Source organism: Tremella mesenterica (assembly GCF_000271645.1).
Source record: "Tremella mesenterica DSM 1558 unplaced genomic scaffold TREMEscaffold_3, whole genome shotgun sequence".
In the NCBI taxonomy this organism is placed as follows: Eukaryota; Fungi; Basidiomycota; class Tremellomycetes; order Tremellales; family Tremellaceae; genus Tremella; species Tremella mesenterica.
The window spans coordinates 847,538-865,943 of NW_006711227.1; the positions used below are offsets into that span (position 1 = coordinate 847,538).

The following is an 18,406-nucleotide window of genomic DNA, read 5'->3' on the forward strand; positions in this document are numbered from 1 at the left end:
GATCACGTCGAACATATTTTGACTTTTGATATCTTTGACTATGATAACGTTCACATGACTTTCGTTCTCGTTTCATACACTAACGAATTACCGAATACGTTCAATATCTCTAATTTCCACCGGTTTCGGTCTTTTTATCGATCAGAATGATATCATAACCCATATACCTACTTACCTCTTCCGTGAATTCCTGACCGATCTCGTATCGGACACTAGACTCAATCAAATTTGTCATTTCTCAATGATGGAAAACACTTATATATCTTTCTCTGAAGATCTTCTCTCGATACTCGATTCATTAAGATACGAAACACGAGCGCAGGTCGCTATTTTCTTCATCCCTCCGGTAGGGTCTTTTCTTCCATTGAACCAACTGAAAGCGAGGATTGGTCATTGAATAAGAATAAGAATATGCGTGGAATTTCGACCAATTTGACTCGAGGGTCAGAGAGTGGGGTGAGTGTCCCAGCCCTTTTTTCCGTCTCTTTCTGTCCAGATGTGATGGATCATATATAATAGAGAGAAAGAGTTACTGCGATGAAAAGAAAGTGATCAGTATCCGGGATGGTCGTTTGAGGAAAAGAGAGTTTGAGGAGAAGAGAGGAAATGCGAGGGAATAAAATGTGTTTTGGGGTTGGAGATATGGATGAAGAAAAACGCAGGGTTTGAAGAGCAATCAGATGAAGTGACTACTACTGATGGAAACAGGTTATGAAACGATTCCGACTTGTTGATAATCCAAACAAGACGCAAGATTCTCACATTTCCAATTCCTATGATAAACTCTCACATTCTCATAAAAGTCAACACTCACGTCCCTGTTCATTAGATGAGAAAAGATATTCAACCACTTCTTCTAGATCTCTACGACCTACCATTTCTTCGAAAGAATGTCAATCTAGTCGATTTTTATCGACACAAAGTCGATCTTTGGAAACATTATCATCAACAAGAAGTAGACCTTCAGAAACATTATCATCAACAAGAAGTAGACCTTCATCAACACAAAGTAGACCTTCTACATCTTCTTCCACCAGATATCAAGATTGTCCTTCCCCTCAACCAACATCTCATCAAGGTATCCCAAATGAATACTCTCACCATTCGATCACGGATAATCAGACATATGATACTTCTATCAATTCCAAACCAACGTATCGAACCGGAAAGCATAGGAACATTTCAGGAATATCCGTTGCTCATAAATTGAACCGATCCTATGAACCCCTCGACATTATGGAGAAAAGAGGATCTGTGATGAGTTCCAGAAAAAGAGTAGATCAAGTAGATCCGAGGAATTGTTCAAAGCGTATGACACCCACCTCAAATTCTTTGGAGAAATGGTATGATCAAACAACTCCATCAACTCGTTCTTCAACTTCTTCAACTCATATGACACCATGTTCATCTCGTTTATCATCTACGGTGATGACGCCATCCACAACTCAATCTGGATATCGATATGATCGTTCTTCTTCACGTCGATCGAGTAGACCTGCTTCGAGTACTTCAGGATTATCTAGATCGGGAGCTATGAGAAAATCCACATCTTCTTTCTCTGGTTGTGCGGATTCTTCTTTGGTCATGTCTCGTATGATGTGTGATCCTTCCTCTACCACTTGGGATAAATCCTCATCCTCGAAAGTTATCGTTCCTGTGGATAAACGAGATAGGGGAATACATGATAGATCTATACATCATTCGACCCAATCTCGAGATCCAAGATGGATGGAGAAAGTTGTGGAAGGGTATCAAAAATTCAGTAAAGAGAATAGGGAAGATTTTGGAATCTGTCATGTGAGAGACACAAGGGAAATGAGGGAATCTGAGAATGAGAGAAATGGGCGATGGGCTAGTCATCAACGTCAAGCTGAGTCGGATTTGGAAACTGGTGTCGAGACTAATAAAGTGGGATATGACCTTCAATGGGAACCAGATACCGATCCTGATGCTGTCGGTTACGATCCCGCGGTGGAAGTTTGGAAAAAGCTGGAAGGTTTGGTAGGTCGGAAACCCAGTGTCAGGGAGAGAGGTAGATGGGTTGTTCGACCTAGTAGGAGTATGAAACAGGAAGTGACAGAGTCACCTGAGAGTGGATTTCACAGAGAGACAGATGAAGAGAGTGTCGGGGTTGGTGAGCAGAGGGATGACATTTCAAGCAGTCGTGCTTCGAGTGCTTCTGGAATGAAAGTGTTGTCCGCTGTTGATGACCTACCAGTTGTGAGGATGGTATCCAGCCGGCGTACAGGTGGTCTGATCCCAGGAGAGTCAGAGGAGGAGAGAAGAAGCGGGAGAAAAGTTGTTGGGGGAGAGAGTGTAGGTATGATTGAGAAGAAAGGTGAAAGGATTGAGGAAGATTCTTACATCGAATCCTTTTCCATTTCCGACTATTGCGAAAATACCGACACCGAGGTTATATTCGACATGACGGCACCTCTTGTTTCTTCTCTCTCAGCGGTCGCTTCCACCCCTGCTAATACACCTTGTTTACACCGAGAATCTCTTCAACGTGTGAATAAAGTGATGAAGCGTAGAGATGAAAAGATAAAAGAAGGGATCATTGATGAGATTTCTTTCGCTACTTCAATTTCACCATTATCAGTCATTCAAGCACAAAACACACCTCTTCCTCTCATTCCTTCCGTCTTCTCTGCCGCTTCATCACCTCTCACTTCCATGACCCCTCCAAACGATCGAGGCATGTCATCAACACGATTGAAACATAATCCAGAGTGTCTTCAAGCACCGATAACAGAGACCAATGAAGGTGAAATCGGAAAAAAGGTTTTGTCAGAGAAGAAGAGTCTACGTCGGAAAGCGTGGAATATGTTCAAACTTGATTCTCCCATCATAAAAGCTCTTCGAAGGTTAGATCATGATTCCACACCTGATCTTGATCAAGCTCTTCGTGCTGTCGATAATCGCAAAATCATCTCTTCTCGTTCTTCCGTTTCTCAAGGTGGTAGTGACAAACCACCAAACTTAGGATTGGGATTAGGGATGAACATGTCTTCTAAGTCGACTTATTCGTTACCGGTGATTGAACCTCGCTGGTTGAGGTTCTTGAAGGGTAAAGAGGATGAAGAATTGGTTCAGGTGACGGATCTTGATACGGGAGAAAAACATGAGTTGGGGTTGAAAGAATTGGAACAAAGGGGTTCGTTTAGGAGACGATGATGATTAGTTCGAGTTTCTTTGTTTTGGATTCAATTGTTGATGCATTTTTTGTGGATTTGTGCCGCTGCGTAGTGTAGATGTATGCCAAGGGGCGAGGGGATATGTACCCGTAAACTTGGCAGTAAGTTTGTCAAGAGTAGAGTCGGCACATGAGGAGAGGAACGACACGTCGTCAGTCACTTTAAATGTTGAAAATGACGAGAGAAATCAGTCGCGTCCACTCGCAACGTTGTCATTTCCAACACCTTTTCGCCTTACCTTGGCGCCCTTGACCCTTGGACTCGCCTGTCGTACACTATGCACCATGCACCTAGATCCCTGGCCCCCACCTGCCCACCTGCCCACCTGCCCACCTGTAGTAGACACCCAAACAGGACAGGGCGATGAAAGCATGTCGGTCCCAAATCTCAAAGGCCAAAGGTCAAAGGCACGCTCGGTCCTCCCCATCCCATACAAAGTTCCTTTCCTTTTCCCTTCAACTTTCAAGTCTTTCCTTACTCACTTCTTTCTCCTTCTTCTCACTTTTACACTTGTTCTTCCTTCTCACTAGACCTATTCTTTCATTCCTTTTCTTATACATACTCGACACACCACGACCCAAACGCGCTCAACACGTTCCGACCTTTCGACTTGCCACGACCTCGACATCCGGCCACGGACTTTTCAAAGTGAAGCCGACACGCAACTACGGTTACCATTACTGACTGACCAAATCCTCGAGTTTCGACAACGTTGCAAGCTGCAAGTCAGCGTCCATTCTTTTTCTCCTCACGGTCTTTAAAATCCACTATTTGGACACTTTGAACGCTGTGCGTTCTTTGATTCCCTTCATTTTCAACATACACGACACAGAAGATCTGCCGAGCCAGCCTCCGACATGTCTTCCGTCAAGTCTTTTCTGCTCACTTCTTTGCTCGCTGGAACGAGCACATTGGCTGGGGTACTCTATGAACAGAAGGATGTTACGGGTACTGTGTGAGTGTAATTTGTCTCGTTTCAACTTCCCTCACGATTCTTCGACTACTGTACCGTACCTCCCGCACAGCCTTCCTTCTGCCGTTCACCATCCTTTGCCCTTTGAGAGCTACGGATAAACGAGGAGGGTCGGTGGAAACAATGGATTGGATAAAATGCGCTATGTTACAAGACTGACTGACAGGTACTACGACCTCACAGAAACGGACACGAATGATATTTGTGGTAATAACGATCCTTTCCCTAGCATGTGGGCAGTCGAATCAGGCATCAATGGTGGTATCACTAAATGCGAACAATGGGCTGGTGAAAACGCAAAATCTTTGGAACAGATCGGTTCAAATCGAATCGTAGGTGAGTATCTTGCCTATCTTTGCTTGGCCTCATCTCATCAAGATTGGTCAGCTTCACTTTTGCATCGTGGTTTTGCTTCTCGGCCTCCTGTTTCCATCCCTACCATTCTATATCTATATCGAACGAGTCATCTGCTTTCGATCACAGTGCCTATCCCTGGCTTCCCACAATATGGCAATCTGTTTTTCTTTCATTGCGTTCGTCACTCTGTGCTTTCCTATGCGACACGAGGCGTACAGGGCACGGAAGGAGGCTGACGACAAGCCTTCAATGCTACCATGGTCAATGCCGATCCTGATCAATGGTGTGGTAGGAAGTGAGTATCTGATGACATGGTGCGGACAGAGTACTGACCGTCAAAGAGTGCAGGTTTGGGATGCCAACGGTGACTTGATAAATTTCTCAGAGGGATCTTTCGTCATTTGGGATGGTTGCGCTGCCTGTGCCGAAGAACCTCGTCTGGACTTCTCTGGTCAGTCGCCTTTGTTCCTTCACTTGTTCATAAGACTTGCCGCCGGGTGTGTCAAAGATGGACCCAGGTTGAGGTTGAGGTAACATGGCTGATATTCAGCGCTGGCTTTTGTTGATATCAAGGGCGGGACTTGTGATGGTAACAACCCCAGTGGGTTGACTTATCAGGTCATGGACGAGTATGTTTGGGACCCTATCAAGGCCGACGGGTCTGGCGGCGGATCCGGATCCTTGGGTTCAACAGGTTCTTCTGATTCTGATACGACCACTTCCTCAACGACTACCGCCTCACCTACCGAACAGGCGACTTCCAGTTCCACCAGTCCGACGAATTCACCGACCCCTTCCCCTATGTTCAAAGCCTCTTCCCCCGCTGCCGCTGTCAAATCAGCGATGGCCTTGTGGAACATCGTTTCCGACAACACGACCTCTGAGACCGTCTCCGACTCAGACTCGTCTCCTGCTCCGGCCAGCACCCCTCCAGCGGCTCTTCTGTCCGCGTCTGATGGTTCGGACTCGGATCAAGACACAGAAGAGTCTGATGATTCTGAGGAAGAATGTACCTATGGAGTATGGCAATGTTCGGACCGAGAGATCAGAGTTTGTAACTATGTCTCTACCACGAGTCTAGGTGAGCATGTTCTTCATTGCTAAATAGGTTGATACTTACGAGAAGGCTGGTTCACCGTTGGGCAGTGCCCGAACGCTTGTTCCATCTCTGAGGGAGGGAACGTGGATTGCCAATAGCCTGGTGCTCTTCATTAGTTTCATTAGGACTGAGTCCAATCTTTTTATGAAAGGGCATAGGTAAGTTCTGTGGACTATCACTCATCTCTACCTACTGACGATGGATCTGCGACTCTTTACACCTTCTCTGACCTTGTCTCTTTATCTCGGTCTTCTCTCTACCCCTCTTCACTTTTCCGTACCTTGCTATCTTTGCTCTCTCTCCCCTCCTTCCTCTGAACGCTCGTCCGTACATGTACTATCTTCATGGAGCCTTCTGATATCCATCTCAATTCCCTAATCTCTCACTTTCTTCGTGCCACAAAGGGACAAAGGATGTAGACAAAGATAAGGACAAGTTTGGCAGCTGGCCTGAAAGAGGTTAGTGAGAGTGAACAAATTGACATGAGTTCTACCCGACTTTTTCAACTTGTCCTGAGATGGTCGACTCTCACTCACACGCACCTGACATATCTCAATATACCTATCTTCTTCTGATCACGCACTGTACTGACAAGCCAAAGTCTCGTGTTGGAATCTACCCCGATTGACAATCCTATGAAAGGTGCATGAACCTGACGCGTGTCATGTCCCCCCTCCCCCCCGTGATCTTGACCGCCTCACATGTAACACCTGTCCATTTGATACCAAAGCTGAGACGTTAACAAAAGAGGGAATGAAAGGATGTATTTGGTGTCTCTGTTGGAAGAAGGGAGGTAAGTCAACCAGGAGCAGATGCTGTGTTTGACTGATTGACAGACACTTGCTATCTTCATCTATCAAGAACTCCCTCTATTCTTTCCCGATCATTTCTCTCTCTCTCTCTGTGCACCTCTGTCGTCGCTGTCTCCCACGATCGATTGATTCGATCGTTTTGTCCCAAGATCTCTGGTAGATCCTCAAATTCGCACTCACCTCTTGACAAGATCTCGGTTTCATAGGAGTCGTCAATATCAACCATGCTCCTTGGTCTACTGACATTTCTGATTCTTGGACCTGAAGCGCTGGCCTCTCCAGTCGAACAAAAAAGAGGGGTGGTATATTCCCTAGATGGGGTCAGTGTAACTACGTGAGTTTTTATCACTATCAAAGATCTTATCTTCATCCCGCATCAGAGAAAAAATCCATCTCGTCCAGCAATATGACACCTGCCATTATACCCGGCGTATCTGATAACTTCACGTCACGGATTGTGTGAATCCCACATATCAGCCTCACCCATTGCCTATGAGAAAACTTTCGAGGCAGTCTTTGTTTTTGTGGCATCAAATCACACTCAGGAAAGGGATATTCAAAGGAATAAGAAGGTGAAGCTGATAAATTTCAGATACTACGATGGTCTTTGGCAAACTGATGGAGACGTTTGTGCTGCAACTTGGGGTGCGGGATGGTCAGCCAACCAAAATACAGGTATACCGACATGTGAATGGGATATAGCTGTGGGAGCTCCTAGTTTGGCGGAATTAGGGACTAATCAAGTTGTTGGTGAGTCACTGACGAGTCTTTTCTCTTGTATCCAAGTCAGATCAGTATTGACATTCACCGGCGTTGCTATGACTACCAAGGTTAACATCGTCTTGGATCTACATATAGACTCGTGTCTCGCTATTCCCATTGATACTTCTTTGATTCCTGTTGATATTGTCTCAGTCGCTAAAACTATCTTCTTAATCATTAGTCGTTTGAGCTAAATCTCGTTTACTTGTTGAACAGATCTTCTTCACTAACTGGACGGAAAGTTGAAGCTTACGAACGATGGGATTGATTCATGTCCTGATTCTTGAGTCTGGAGAAACTTTAAGCCACAGGGGGCAAAAGGAAGTTGTACATAGAGATGGGATATAGACTGATCAACAGCTATGAATGCCGATTGGCTCAAATCTGATCTCTCTGCTTATTGTGGGAAAGAGTAAGGAATCTTCTTTATCACTGTCTCTTTTTCTCTCGTTTCACTTTTCTTATTCTTCCCTTTCCTCTCTCATTCACCCTACAGTCATCAATCAGGCTACGTGTACACCACCCAACTCCAATTTTCATGAACGTTCCTCGCCTCATGCGTTGTCTTTTTGAAGTACGGAAGATGTACACGTGAGAATATCAGGTTGATAGATAGAGTTCAATTCATGAAACCCGATGGCAGCGTATTTCAATTCTCAGGAGGACCTTTAATTCTTTGGGATGCATGTGCAGCTTGTGCAAGTGCTCCCATTGTGGACTTATCGGGTGAGTTATTAATCTGTTCTCCTCATCTCCTCATCTCCTCAGATCTTCTCATTTGAACCTAAGACTAGAACATTTCAATTAGCTTTCTCACACACGATCGATCTTCATCTCTTTGAACGATTGAGTTGAAGATTCTTTTACAATCTCGTGTCATGCGCTCGATCGTAGACTATAACGAGTTAAACAGTTACCAGGTGAAGAATTCCTAGATAGACAGTGACGCATGAGGAGATCGCGAACCAGGGATTAGAGGGTTCAGAGGTTTATGATCTATGAAGTTAAGGGTTTAGAATTTACTGATATTTCAGCCCCCGCATGGAGAGAACTTACAGGAGCTGGTGGTGATCAATGTGGTAACCTAGGTACTTATTCCGTTCAAGTATTAGATAACCAAATTTGGCCAGCTGTAGAAGGTACAACATGGGCAGGACCCGATGGTAAAGGAGTGCCTTCTACTGCAGTTTCTACTACTTTACCTGTAGTAACTTCCATTCCTGCGGTTCCCGTTCCGAGTACGGCATCAGGAGTATGTCAAATGGGTACGAATCAATGTGTTGGACAAATGTTACAGATTTGTAATTATGTGAGTAATGCAGGTGGGGGTGTGACTGGTGAGTTATTATTCTCCTGCTTTTTTCTTCACAATCTAATCAGAAATGAATAAGCTTGTGGATGAAACATACTGTCTCCTTCAATGTTGAGTGACATGATTCAGAAAAGGGAATGGGGAAAAAAGGTCATATTTCGTATTCTTCAACAGGTGGAATGGTTCGTTTGGGAATTAAATGACGAGTGTGGGTGATGATTGAGTAAAATGAAAGATGTAAGGGATGAAGAAGAATAAGTTATTGATGATCAGGTTGGGTAACTACTGCTACTTGTGCGGGAAGTTGCATAATGGATGGACCTAGCGCTAAATGTGCTTGATGAGATGGGTGGGGTATGGAGATGAATGTGGATTTTGTTGTGATGTCATTGTTGTATTTTCCCATTCATGTCGATTGAACAACTCACTTTTTATAACTATCCGATGAAATTGCTAAAGACGTGAAAGTAAGTCATGTGTGAAGAACAATCTACTCCAGTGGATAGTTGGGACAAAGTGTGGTTCTCAACAATCAACATCTGACATTTTAAAAACCGGTTTCAATGCATCTTCTTAGTCTATCATAAACATATAAGTGATCCGGAAGCTGTGATTTGACATGAACTTTCACATGTCACCAAAACCACCCAACCTACTCATCAGCTTTTCACAAACATCATAAGTCATAAATACCTCCAGGGAAATCAAGACATTGGAAATAATGAAGTGATGAATAATAATACACAAAGAGGTAAGACTCACTGGTACCGTTATAATCTTGTCTACAAATTTGATAATTATTCCCATCACACATCCTATCACCGAATGTACAACTTCCATCCGTTGAATTACTTGAAGGAGAGGATGAGATACTGGGTAAAGAGATTGAAGTTGAAATTGAACTTGATGATTGTGGTGGTGGTTGTGTACTTGAAGCCGGAAGAGCAGTTTGACTAGAAGAAACATTCCCCCCACCACCACCTCCACCTCCACCACCACCACCACCACCACCAATAGCAGGAGGGTTGGTAGATTCGCTAGCTGCAGCTGCAGCTAATGTTTGATAAGGTAAACAATCAGTATTAGAATAATCGGTAGCGTCCGGAGACCAAGAATCGTCACATGCGGGTTGCCAAATTGATTCGTCAATGATTTCAACTATCAAACCTGGTGAAGGGTTTAGACCTGGGTAATTTCCTGATTTACAATCTGGTTCTCCTGATAGAGCTGCGAAAACTTCACCTGAATATGATCAGCTTTATCTGAGTGAATGATATTTGGACCTTGAAATGAGACGATTTATTTTGTTCTTATTCTCGCAATCAGATGGTAATGTTCTCTTTGATACTTTGGAATGAGATGGTGATGTTGTATTACTTGGGATAAGATGGTAAGGTGGTGTTCACTTGGGATAAGATGGATCATGGGGTGTTCACTTGGGACAAGATGGATCATGTGGTGTTCACTTTGGAATGAGATGGTCATGTTGTATGAGTTGGGATAAGATGGATCATGTGGTGTTCACCTGGGATAAGAAGAAGATATTGAGAATGAATATGGCATCCATTGACTCTTTCGTATCATGTATCATATCACGTAGAGGCAAAGACGATTGTGGGGAATGAGAGAAAAGAAAAGATAGACATACCGGATAAATCAACTATAGGATTAGTCTCGGCAGCTTGACATCCATCCCATAAAATCAAATCTTCTTTCCATACCAATACAGTCCCGTCCGGTTTGGTGATTCGTACTCTGGTATGATCAGCGGAAACTCTTTTCCACACTAGACCCCCGATTTGGCTGAAACCTATCTAATTATGGTTTATGTCGATGGTATCTGAGCCTTGATCTCCCCTCCCCCTCCTTCCCCGGTCAGACGATACCTCGTGTTATCTAGGCGTCGTCCTGGGCCCCACCCATTATACCATTACGGTGATCTTGTCTCCAAAATTACCCCGTGTTCCACTAAATTCATTTCAATGACATGTCGTTTCAGACGAAATGTCAAGGCACAGAGAGGAGTGAACCTGAGAAGGAGAATATCAGTCGATGATAGAGTGAAGTTACGTTCATGACTCACTTCTTACCACAAAGCCACATATTAGTCGCGAGTAGATTCCTATTCATAGCTATTGCATCAGTCATTTTATTCATATCTTCAATTCTTCGGTTTCATCCCTTTCCCGGCCTTTGACTGATCATGAGGGATGGAAAAATCATGATCGAACTCACCAACTATCCTATTGGTTGCTAATTGTCTTAATGTTGGAGCCACATCTGGTGACATGTAAAAGTCGCACAACGTTGTACCGTTGTTAATATTGTTTGACCATCCTGGAACTTGAGACGCAGCACAAGGATCGCCGTCTAATGCAGTCTGAGTGTCGTAGTAACTATATCGTCAATTTTCATGATAAGATTGGGCGATGGAAGATTTGTTAATTGTCAATTTGATGAACAAGATCGATGGTGAAGATCAAAATCAAGCTTTTGGATATGAAACCTTGAGCTAGTGGTGGGATCGACCATGAGATGATGAGCGGGTGAAAGAGGCAAAGATCGAGATGTGGGATAAGAAGAGAAAAAAAAAAGATTACTCACTATGTAGCCCATGCGTTTTTGATACTAAAGATGACATTACCACTTCCTTTCCTCGGACCGCTCGCATCTGCCCTGACCGTCCAGCGGTTCAGAGTCAGTAACCAAATGAGTGTCAAGATCATGTTGATCATTTTGTCCCAATAATATAGACTTTGTTCAATATTGTCACCTAATTAACATCCTCCACACCTCTGGCTGTTTGATGATTTCCTCGGATGAGAAGAGGTTGTATTAGTGAGATAAGTCCGCTCCTGGTTATGTTGACTGCTTTGAACTAAAAATGTGTCAAGACCAGAGTACCTCTGTCAAGTAGAACATGAACCATTCCTTTATTCGGACTAGACGTTTGACGGACGTTTACAGGGGTTGAAATGTGAAGGATCCTTTCATTGAGGTTTCGGTGACCCCCTTAAGTCCAACTGAGGTGGTCATGTTTTTTGAGTTTCATGAAATAAAATCCTTGTCCACTCCGTTCAGAGTCCAGATACTTTCAGAGTTTCCGCTGTTTGAAAAGGGATCGTGACTTTTGAGAAGATCAGGACATCAGGGGTCGAATATCGAATAGATCCGAGAATTCATAAAACGTGTCGCGTGTCAGCTTCCGTAGATCCGATTGACGGGGAGGGGGGGGGGGGGAATGTGGGGGAGGGGGAGGAAAGATCCGCATTGTATTAGATACCGGGTGAGGGTGGAGATGCCTGTGATCATCGTTAACTGCAACATGCAACATGGGCGTTTGATTGGTAATAGGCCCTTTCGGTTCCTCTTGCCATGTCTCGGTGTTCGGTACCAGGTGTCATAATGGTCAAGTACGACAAAATAGTATTACTAACTTGACCGTCTAGGTACTCGGTACCAGATTCCCACTCCGATGTTGATAGTAGTAGCTAGTCGTAGTCGTACATCCTCACCTTGTCATGACATTTACTTTACTTTCAGATGTGTAAGCCATGATGATGATGTCAACGGTCAACGATCAACGGAGAATAGATAGACATCTACCAATTAACTCATAATCTTCTTCTTCCCTTCCCTTTCCCCACTCCCCCACTTTGAACCATCAACATCGGGGGAGAGACACAATCCCAACATGTCTCTCTTCTACTGCCTATTGCTTGTAAATCAACTCTTTTACCCTTCATCATGTGTATATATATATCCCTCTCCTTTGTCATCTGTGATCATTACGACCTCTCTCTTACCTTCTAATCCCCCTTCACCGTCTTCTGGAAGCACCCAGCATCTCCCTTCCATCTCTTGGATTTTGTCTTCCATTTCAACGGTTATTGTTCCATTTCTCCAGTATCTCAAAGTCATCTAGTCAACACTTCGCCACTCCAACAACTTCAAAGCTCATTGATCATCACGACAAGTCATGATAAAACCATCTTCGATCATCTTCCGATCTCCACTCGTCATACCCGGTGACGATACCTCCCCATACAAGGCAGACGTGCTCGTATCAGAAGGTGTAATAAAGCGGATCGTTCCTTCTAACACATTAGTCGTTCCGACTGCTCGGGTTATTCAAGCGGAAGGATACGTATTATGTCCTGGATTCATCGACTTACATGCTCATAGCGATCTTTACCTCCTCACTCATCCTAAACACGAAGCAAAGCTCTCTCAGGGTTGTACGGTAAATCTTTCCTTTCCTCCTCCTCCCTCATTTTCTAAATACTCAGCTGAGCGAACAGGTCAAAAGCTGACTGTGTAGACCGAAGTTATAGGTCAGGATGGTATATCTTATGCACCCGTACGAAACCCACAACAACTCAATTCTATACGTAAGCAGATAGCAGGATGGAACGGTTCACCTACGGATGAAGAATGCCATACTATTTATCCCGGAAAAGGTCTTTTCGAATGGCGGACTTTGGGGCAATATCTCGATTGTTTGGAAAGGAATGGAGTTGCTACTAATGTTGCCGGGCTGGTTCCACAAGTAAGTCCCCTCATCATCCACTCATCCTATCCCGAACGAAGTTGACGCACTCAAGGGAAATCTTCGACTATTGGCTTGTGGACCGTTTGACGAGCAAGCATCTCCAGCAGAAATACAAGATCAAGTGAACCTTCTCAGACAGTGCATGGATGAAGGTGCAGTGGGAATGTCTAGGTGAGTCTCTCTTGGTCTGCGTCAGTGTAAGTTAACGACCATAGTGGCTTGACATACACTCCAGGGATGTATGCTTCAACCTCTGAATTGGCGGTGCTCTGTCGGACACTTGCGATAGAGTATCCAGGTGCTTATTATGCTCCTCATCATCGAAGTTATGGTCATCGAGCATTAGAGAGTTATGATGAGATGTTGAAGCTGGGTCTTCAAACTGGTTGTCCTATTCGTGTGTCTCCTCTCCTCCTATCGCACTGTCCCGTCACAACTCTGAATCACGCCCCAGCTCACATCAGCTAATTTCTTCTTGGACACTTCCCCCACTTGAAAGCTGTCTACTTTGAAAAAAAGTTTCAAGCTAAACCTCCAGACCTAACCCATGCCACTCTCAACTTTTCCGAAAACAAGGGAAAGGCCCCACGGTTGATCGGGATGATCGACCACGCCCGTGCAAAGGGTGCCGACATCACATTAGACACTTATCCCTATTTACCAGGATGTACGACTCTTTCGGCTTTGTTACCCAGTTGGGCGAGTAGTGGAGGACCCGATCAAGTGATGTTTCGATTACAAGATGAAGTGACTCGGGAGAAAATTCGTTTGGCTGTGGAGGTTAAAGGGTGTGATGGAGGACATGGTATACCTACTAATTGGGATGAAATTCAAGTGAGCATCCTTACTCTCTTTTCATGTCCATCCTTCTTATCTAGCATGATCCACCATGATGACTGGTTTTCTTTATCTTTACACCCAAATTAGGGTAAGAAAGCCGGCGAAGAGTGATGAAAAGAAATGTCTGATGGAAAAGATAGGAACTACCACTCATCCTGATTTGAGAGGATACGGAGGAAGACGAATAGGAGACTTAGCCAGGAACCTAGGCGTACCACCAATCCAAATCTTCTTCGACGTTTTATTCAAAGACCGTTTAGCTACCAGTTGTATCATGCACGTGGGAAATGAAGATAATGTGAGGGCGATGATGTTACATGAAACACATTGTAGTGGTAGTGATGCTATACTTCATGGAGAAACATTACATCCTAGAGTGAGTTTTTCCAGACCATTCCTCCCTCTTTTTCTCCTTCCCTTACCCATACCCCCTTCAGAGTACAAACCTTTTTGGCATACCCCGCCTGTTCTCCTACCTCCCATCCCAGGACAATTATGCGTTCCCCTCTCACGTAATATATAAGTAGAGTTGACTTTGTAACAGGCTTACGGTACATTTCCCCGATTCATCGGTAAGTCCCAAACACACTCACCACCCCTCCCTTCCCTCAAAATAAGAGATCAAATAAAATGCTGATATATAAGGACATTACGCTCGTGATTTAGGACTCATGTCAATCCCAGAGATGATCTCCCATCTCACTTCCAGACCCGCCAAACGTCTTGGTATATACCCTCACAGAGGTTTGATAGCAGAAGGTTCTGCCGCTGATCTCGTTTTATTCCATCCGGAGTTAATAAAGGATACAGCGACATTCCATTCTTCAAAGCAGAAAGCAGAGGGGATAAGATTCGTTTTAGTCAATGGAGTCGTAGTTGTGGATGAAGGAAGAATGATGGATGTTAGAGCTGGTAAAGTTTTGAGAAGGAGAATGGATGGGAAGGTTAATTGATACGAGTAGGAAGTGGGTTATCGGAAGTGATTTGGGATTTGTGTGATTTGTTACTATGGTCTTTTAATTGGGTATCGGAAGTGATTTGGGATTGTATGCTATGCTCATGCTTGTTAGATGTACACTTGTTCATATTCTTTCTTTTCACTTTGTTACCCCATCCGGTTGAAAGGTCATCATGAGTTCCACGTCGATGTTTGTCTTCAACCTAGTCTTACTATCTTCCAGGTAGCAGAATCAACTTAATATATTCGTTCGGCTCCACCATATCCTAAACATTCTTAACGATGTTCCTCATTTCCACTGTCATTTTCAACCCTTCAAAATCTCCTCTTACCTATCTCCAAGTTTGATGCTCATCCGGGTCAAACCCCACCTGCTCATACTCCCTTCTTCTCTTTCTCAACATCCTCGCTCTTTCTATCCTCCTTCCATCTTCCAATTTCCCAGCCACTTCACAAACCAAGTCCCTTTCAACAATCTGCAACACCCTTGACACCTTCCTCTCCTCTACTGAAAGTTCCGCCAAGTAGTGTGAGTAACGCTTCATCTAAACTTACAATGATAATGATAATGGTATTCATCGTTGACATACCGTCAAAGAGATCAAATAGTTATGAGAATTCTACCAACCTTTCCATGGTATCCAAACATCTACCACCTCTTCTCCTCCATCCACTACATAAAACCAAGGGAATGAAGCACATGTCAAACAAGCATGTTGTGGGATTATCCTAATTAATCCCCCTATTTCAAGTCCATTCCTTTCCACAATCTCTTCTTCCTGATCTTCCACTTTCTTTCCCCTTACTTCCACTCGATCCACATTCTTTTTCCTCCCTGTAATCCCTTCTGAGGATTGTGCTGGATCGATGTGGGGAGCCAAAACACGGGAAGGATTCCGTACTAAAATCCCATGTTCTTGTGATATCCTACCTAAATCCCATCCCCTCGCACTGATGGGAAAAACAACTCTTCCGTATCCCGAAATGGGTCCAGTATCTTTCGACATTGCCAAAGCTCCTGCATCACAAAGAGCTTCGTCCCTCAAAGGATAAAGGGAGATGATACGAGTCAAGACTGTGATAGCTATGTCTGATGGGGAAATGAGAGAGGTGTGTAATTGTTGTAGATCCAACATGCAATAATTTCCTGCGTGTCTATATATCAACATCTGATATCTTTTGCGATATTCTGCCTGATCACGCCTTTCTAACTGACCACATTCAGTTGACCACGTTCAGCGGAATTCTGTTTCTTGTGTCATGTAGAAGTTAGGTAAGGGAAGAAAGGAAAAAGTGAATAAATCTAATGAGAAGAACTCACAATTCTAATTCTCCCTCCAAATCTTTAGGCATGAAAAATTGTCGGGTAGCGGCATGTGCAGTGGGCGTAGCTCCTACTGATAACACCAATTTTCCGGTGAAGCCAAGATCTCTAGCTGAGCGAGCAGCGAGGTTCACACATTCTACTTCACCGTAAAAGTAAGTTGAAGCTTTGTCAAGTGAGTCGGAAGTGTAAGATTGGCCAAAATCTGTCTGGTCAGATCACTCCACATGAATGTTCCTCTACAATCCCGAGTTCTTTCTTACAATTTCTGAACCAAGATATGACTTGACGAGTACCGTGAAGGGACCATTTCCAAGAGCTATCATACATGAAGGACAGAGAGGGGAGGGGGAAGACGTACGAGAATAAAACCCAAATATTTCAACGTGACTAGAAGAGAGGCAAAGAGCGATGAGATCTTTCATTTCTTTACTATCTGATGGAAGTCCTGCTCGTCTAGTTCATCAGTCTTCACACCGTTTAACCCTGCTGCTCATTTTCAGAATGTCAGATATCCTACAAATGGAAGTGTATCTTACTTCCTTCCAGTGAATGACTCTTTAATGTGATTGAGCCATCAGACAGAGGCTTGTGAGATTTTGGCGACCCCGTGGAAAAAGAAGGGAGAAGATGAGCGATAATGAAACTCACTTTCCTCCTCCATCGACTTTGATGAAAACACTCCACTTTCTTCTCAAACCATTTCTCTCGTTGAAGTTCTTCAAAGCTTCGATTTGAGTCGGATGATCTACCATCAATCTGATTACTGCCTTGTCCCTCACTTCTGATTGAGCATTGTGAAGATCTTCCATCTTATCGAGGGAGACAGGCATGGCATATAAGATCTATGAAAATCAGTCTTCTCTCTGCACCTCATCACAATGGGCTTTCACTTAGTCCTTCGAACCATTATACTTCTACCACTATACTAAACGCCCCCAGGAATAACGATTATCAGGCATGGTTCTAAAATCTCTTATAGAAGGTAGGGTGGGATGAAGAGAGGATGTAGATTATGAGGTTGATTGAATGTATAAGATCTGGAAAGAAACTCGCATCATTGACTGAACCCTCTTCCACCAACCCATGTTGTATTATCTGCCATATTTCCACCATTGTAGAACAAACCACAGCTTTTACTCCTCCCCCTGCCCCAAGCTGGATCCTTGTACCTTCTATCGTTTTGTGCGCTCTGTCTCAGCTTCATATTCCTCTTTGAAACTTTCTTGTCCGACCGAGTCATTCCACCTTACCCCCTTTGTACCTCCATACTTGAGATCAATCGTGGGTTTGATAAGACGAAAGCATATGGTAAGGCCATCGATGTATTTTGATATAGTCGAAAGTGACGAATGATGATGATGGGAAGAAAAGATACGGAAACTTACTCTTCACATGTGCTCGGAATCTCATTCCTCTGCTCTTTGCCTCCCTCGTCAATCGCTCGCAATTCTCTTGAAAGATACTTTGATCAATCACCAAAGCAGGTGTACGTAATTGATCCAGATTCAATCCCACAAACTCTTTCACTAAAGGTCGTTTGTCCGGCAAAGAGGGATGAGTGAAGGTGGAGTGGGAAGGCGGCATGACCAATATTCACAAGTCAATAAAGATAGATGGATGTCCTGATTATGAAACGCGGTTAGAAGTGATATTACTTGTAAGATATGATTATGTGGAGAGATGTGAAGAGAGAAGATAGGGGAAAAGAGGTACATAGATAGATTGTCAGAAGCAAGCGGGCAACACCAAATCCGGGCAATAAAGTGGGGAAAGTGGGGAAACGCAAAGAGGGAATAAAGTACTTGCATAAGGTACGAATATACGCCTATCTTCTTATTCAATACATCCCGATATCGTCACAAAGTCTCGGAATTCGGCGTTAAAGACGTTGATTAGGCAGTGGGACAGGGAGGACGTAATAAACGGTTCATGACATCTGCGGATCATTTAGCAAGCTACTCTTCCAACAAGAAAGTGGAGGTACATCGTACAGGGTGCTCGTAGTTGGGCGTGAATAATGCCCATGGAAGATGAGAGTTGATAGATTACTTGAAGTGAAAGACAACAGGTAGGATGTGAGGGGCAACAGGGAAAACGTGAGGGAGGGAGAGGGAGGGAGGGAGAGGGTGGGAGAGGGAGGAAGAGAGGGAAAATATGCCAAGAATTGATAACTCACCCCGAGGATCATCCCCTGTCTGTTGGACCTCTTTCCATATT

The 18,406-nt window shown here is 44.0% G+C and overlaps 6 protein-coding genes across 6 annotated transcripts; 4 read left to right on the top strand and 2 right to left on the bottom strand.

Annotated features, from left to right (window-relative positions):
• Positions 1 to 711: 711 nt before the first annotated feature.
• On the top strand, positions 712 to 3,177 carry TREMEDRAFT_61080 (uncharacterized protein; the record flags this gene model as incomplete). Its single annotated transcript, XM_007003440.1, has 1 exon — positions 712 to 3,177. One exon carries the CDS (start codon positions 712 to 714, stop codon positions 3,175 to 3,177), a length of 2,466 nt encoding a protein of 821 aa, XP_007003502.1.
• Positions 3,178 to 3,746: 569 nt separating this feature from the next.
• On the top strand, positions 3,747 to 5,724 carry TREMEDRAFT_73510 (uncharacterized protein; the record flags this gene model as incomplete). Its single annotated transcript, XM_007003691.1, has 6 exons — positions 3,747 to 4,152; positions 4,337 to 4,506; positions 4,771 to 4,822; positions 4,869 to 4,978; positions 5,078 to 5,608; positions 5,654 to 5,724. Exons 1-6 carry the CDS (start codon positions 4,055 to 4,057, stop codon positions 5,722 to 5,724), a joined length of 1,032 nt encoding a protein of 343 aa, XP_007003753.1. The 5' UTR covers positions 3,747 to 4,054.
• Positions 5,725 to 6,662: 938 nt separating this feature from the next.
• Positions 6,663 to 8,853, top strand: TREMEDRAFT_61082 (uncharacterized protein; the record flags this gene model as incomplete). Its single annotated transcript, XM_007003441.1, has 7 exons — positions 6,663 to 6,772; positions 7,031 to 7,188; positions 7,561 to 7,612; positions 7,805 to 7,926; positions 8,235 to 8,509; positions 8,642 to 8,720; positions 8,786 to 8,853. 7 exons carry the CDS (start codon positions 6,663 to 6,665, stop codon positions 8,851 to 8,853), a joined length of 864 nt encoding a protein of 287 aa, XP_007003503.1.
• A 240-nt stretch (positions 8,854 to 9,093) lies between these two features.
• Positions 9,094 to 11,247, bottom strand: TREMEDRAFT_61083 (uncharacterized protein; the record flags this gene model as incomplete). Its single annotated transcript, XM_007003442.1, has 6 exons — positions 9,094 to 9,164; positions 9,275 to 9,754; positions 10,161 to 10,267; positions 10,596 to 10,644; positions 10,748 to 10,908; positions 11,117 to 11,247. 6 exons carry the CDS (start codon positions 11,245 to 11,247, stop codon positions 9,094 to 9,096), a joined length of 999 nt encoding a protein of 332 aa, XP_007003504.1.
• Positions 11,248 to 12,491: 1,244 nt separating this feature from the next.
• Positions 12,492 to 14,857, top strand: TREMEDRAFT_29041 (uncharacterized protein; the record flags this gene model as incomplete). The annotated part of the gene is made up of 8 exons (XM_007003188.1): positions 12,492 to 12,755; positions 12,834 to 13,061; positions 13,117 to 13,235; positions 13,280 to 13,461; positions 13,603 to 13,898; positions 14,041 to 14,280; positions 14,449 to 14,476; positions 14,550 to 14,857. The coding sequence occupies 8 exons, from the start codon at positions 12,492 to 12,494 to the stop codon at positions 14,855 to 14,857; spliced, it is 1,665 nt and encodes a 554-aa protein (XP_007003250.1).
• A 625-nt stretch (positions 14,858 to 15,482) lies between these two features.
• Positions 15,483 to 17,773, bottom strand: TREMEDRAFT_68121 (uncharacterized protein; the record flags this gene model as incomplete). The annotated part of the gene is made up of 7 exons (XM_007003630.1): positions 15,483 to 15,637; positions 15,749 to 16,017; positions 16,184 to 16,391; positions 16,548 to 16,642; positions 16,838 to 17,031; positions 17,243 to 17,376; positions 17,575 to 17,773. The coding sequence occupies 7 exons, from the start codon at positions 17,771 to 17,773 to the stop codon at positions 15,483 to 15,485; spliced, it is 1,254 nt and encodes a 417-aa protein (XP_007003692.1).
• Positions 17,774 to 18,406: the final 633 nt, after the last annotated feature.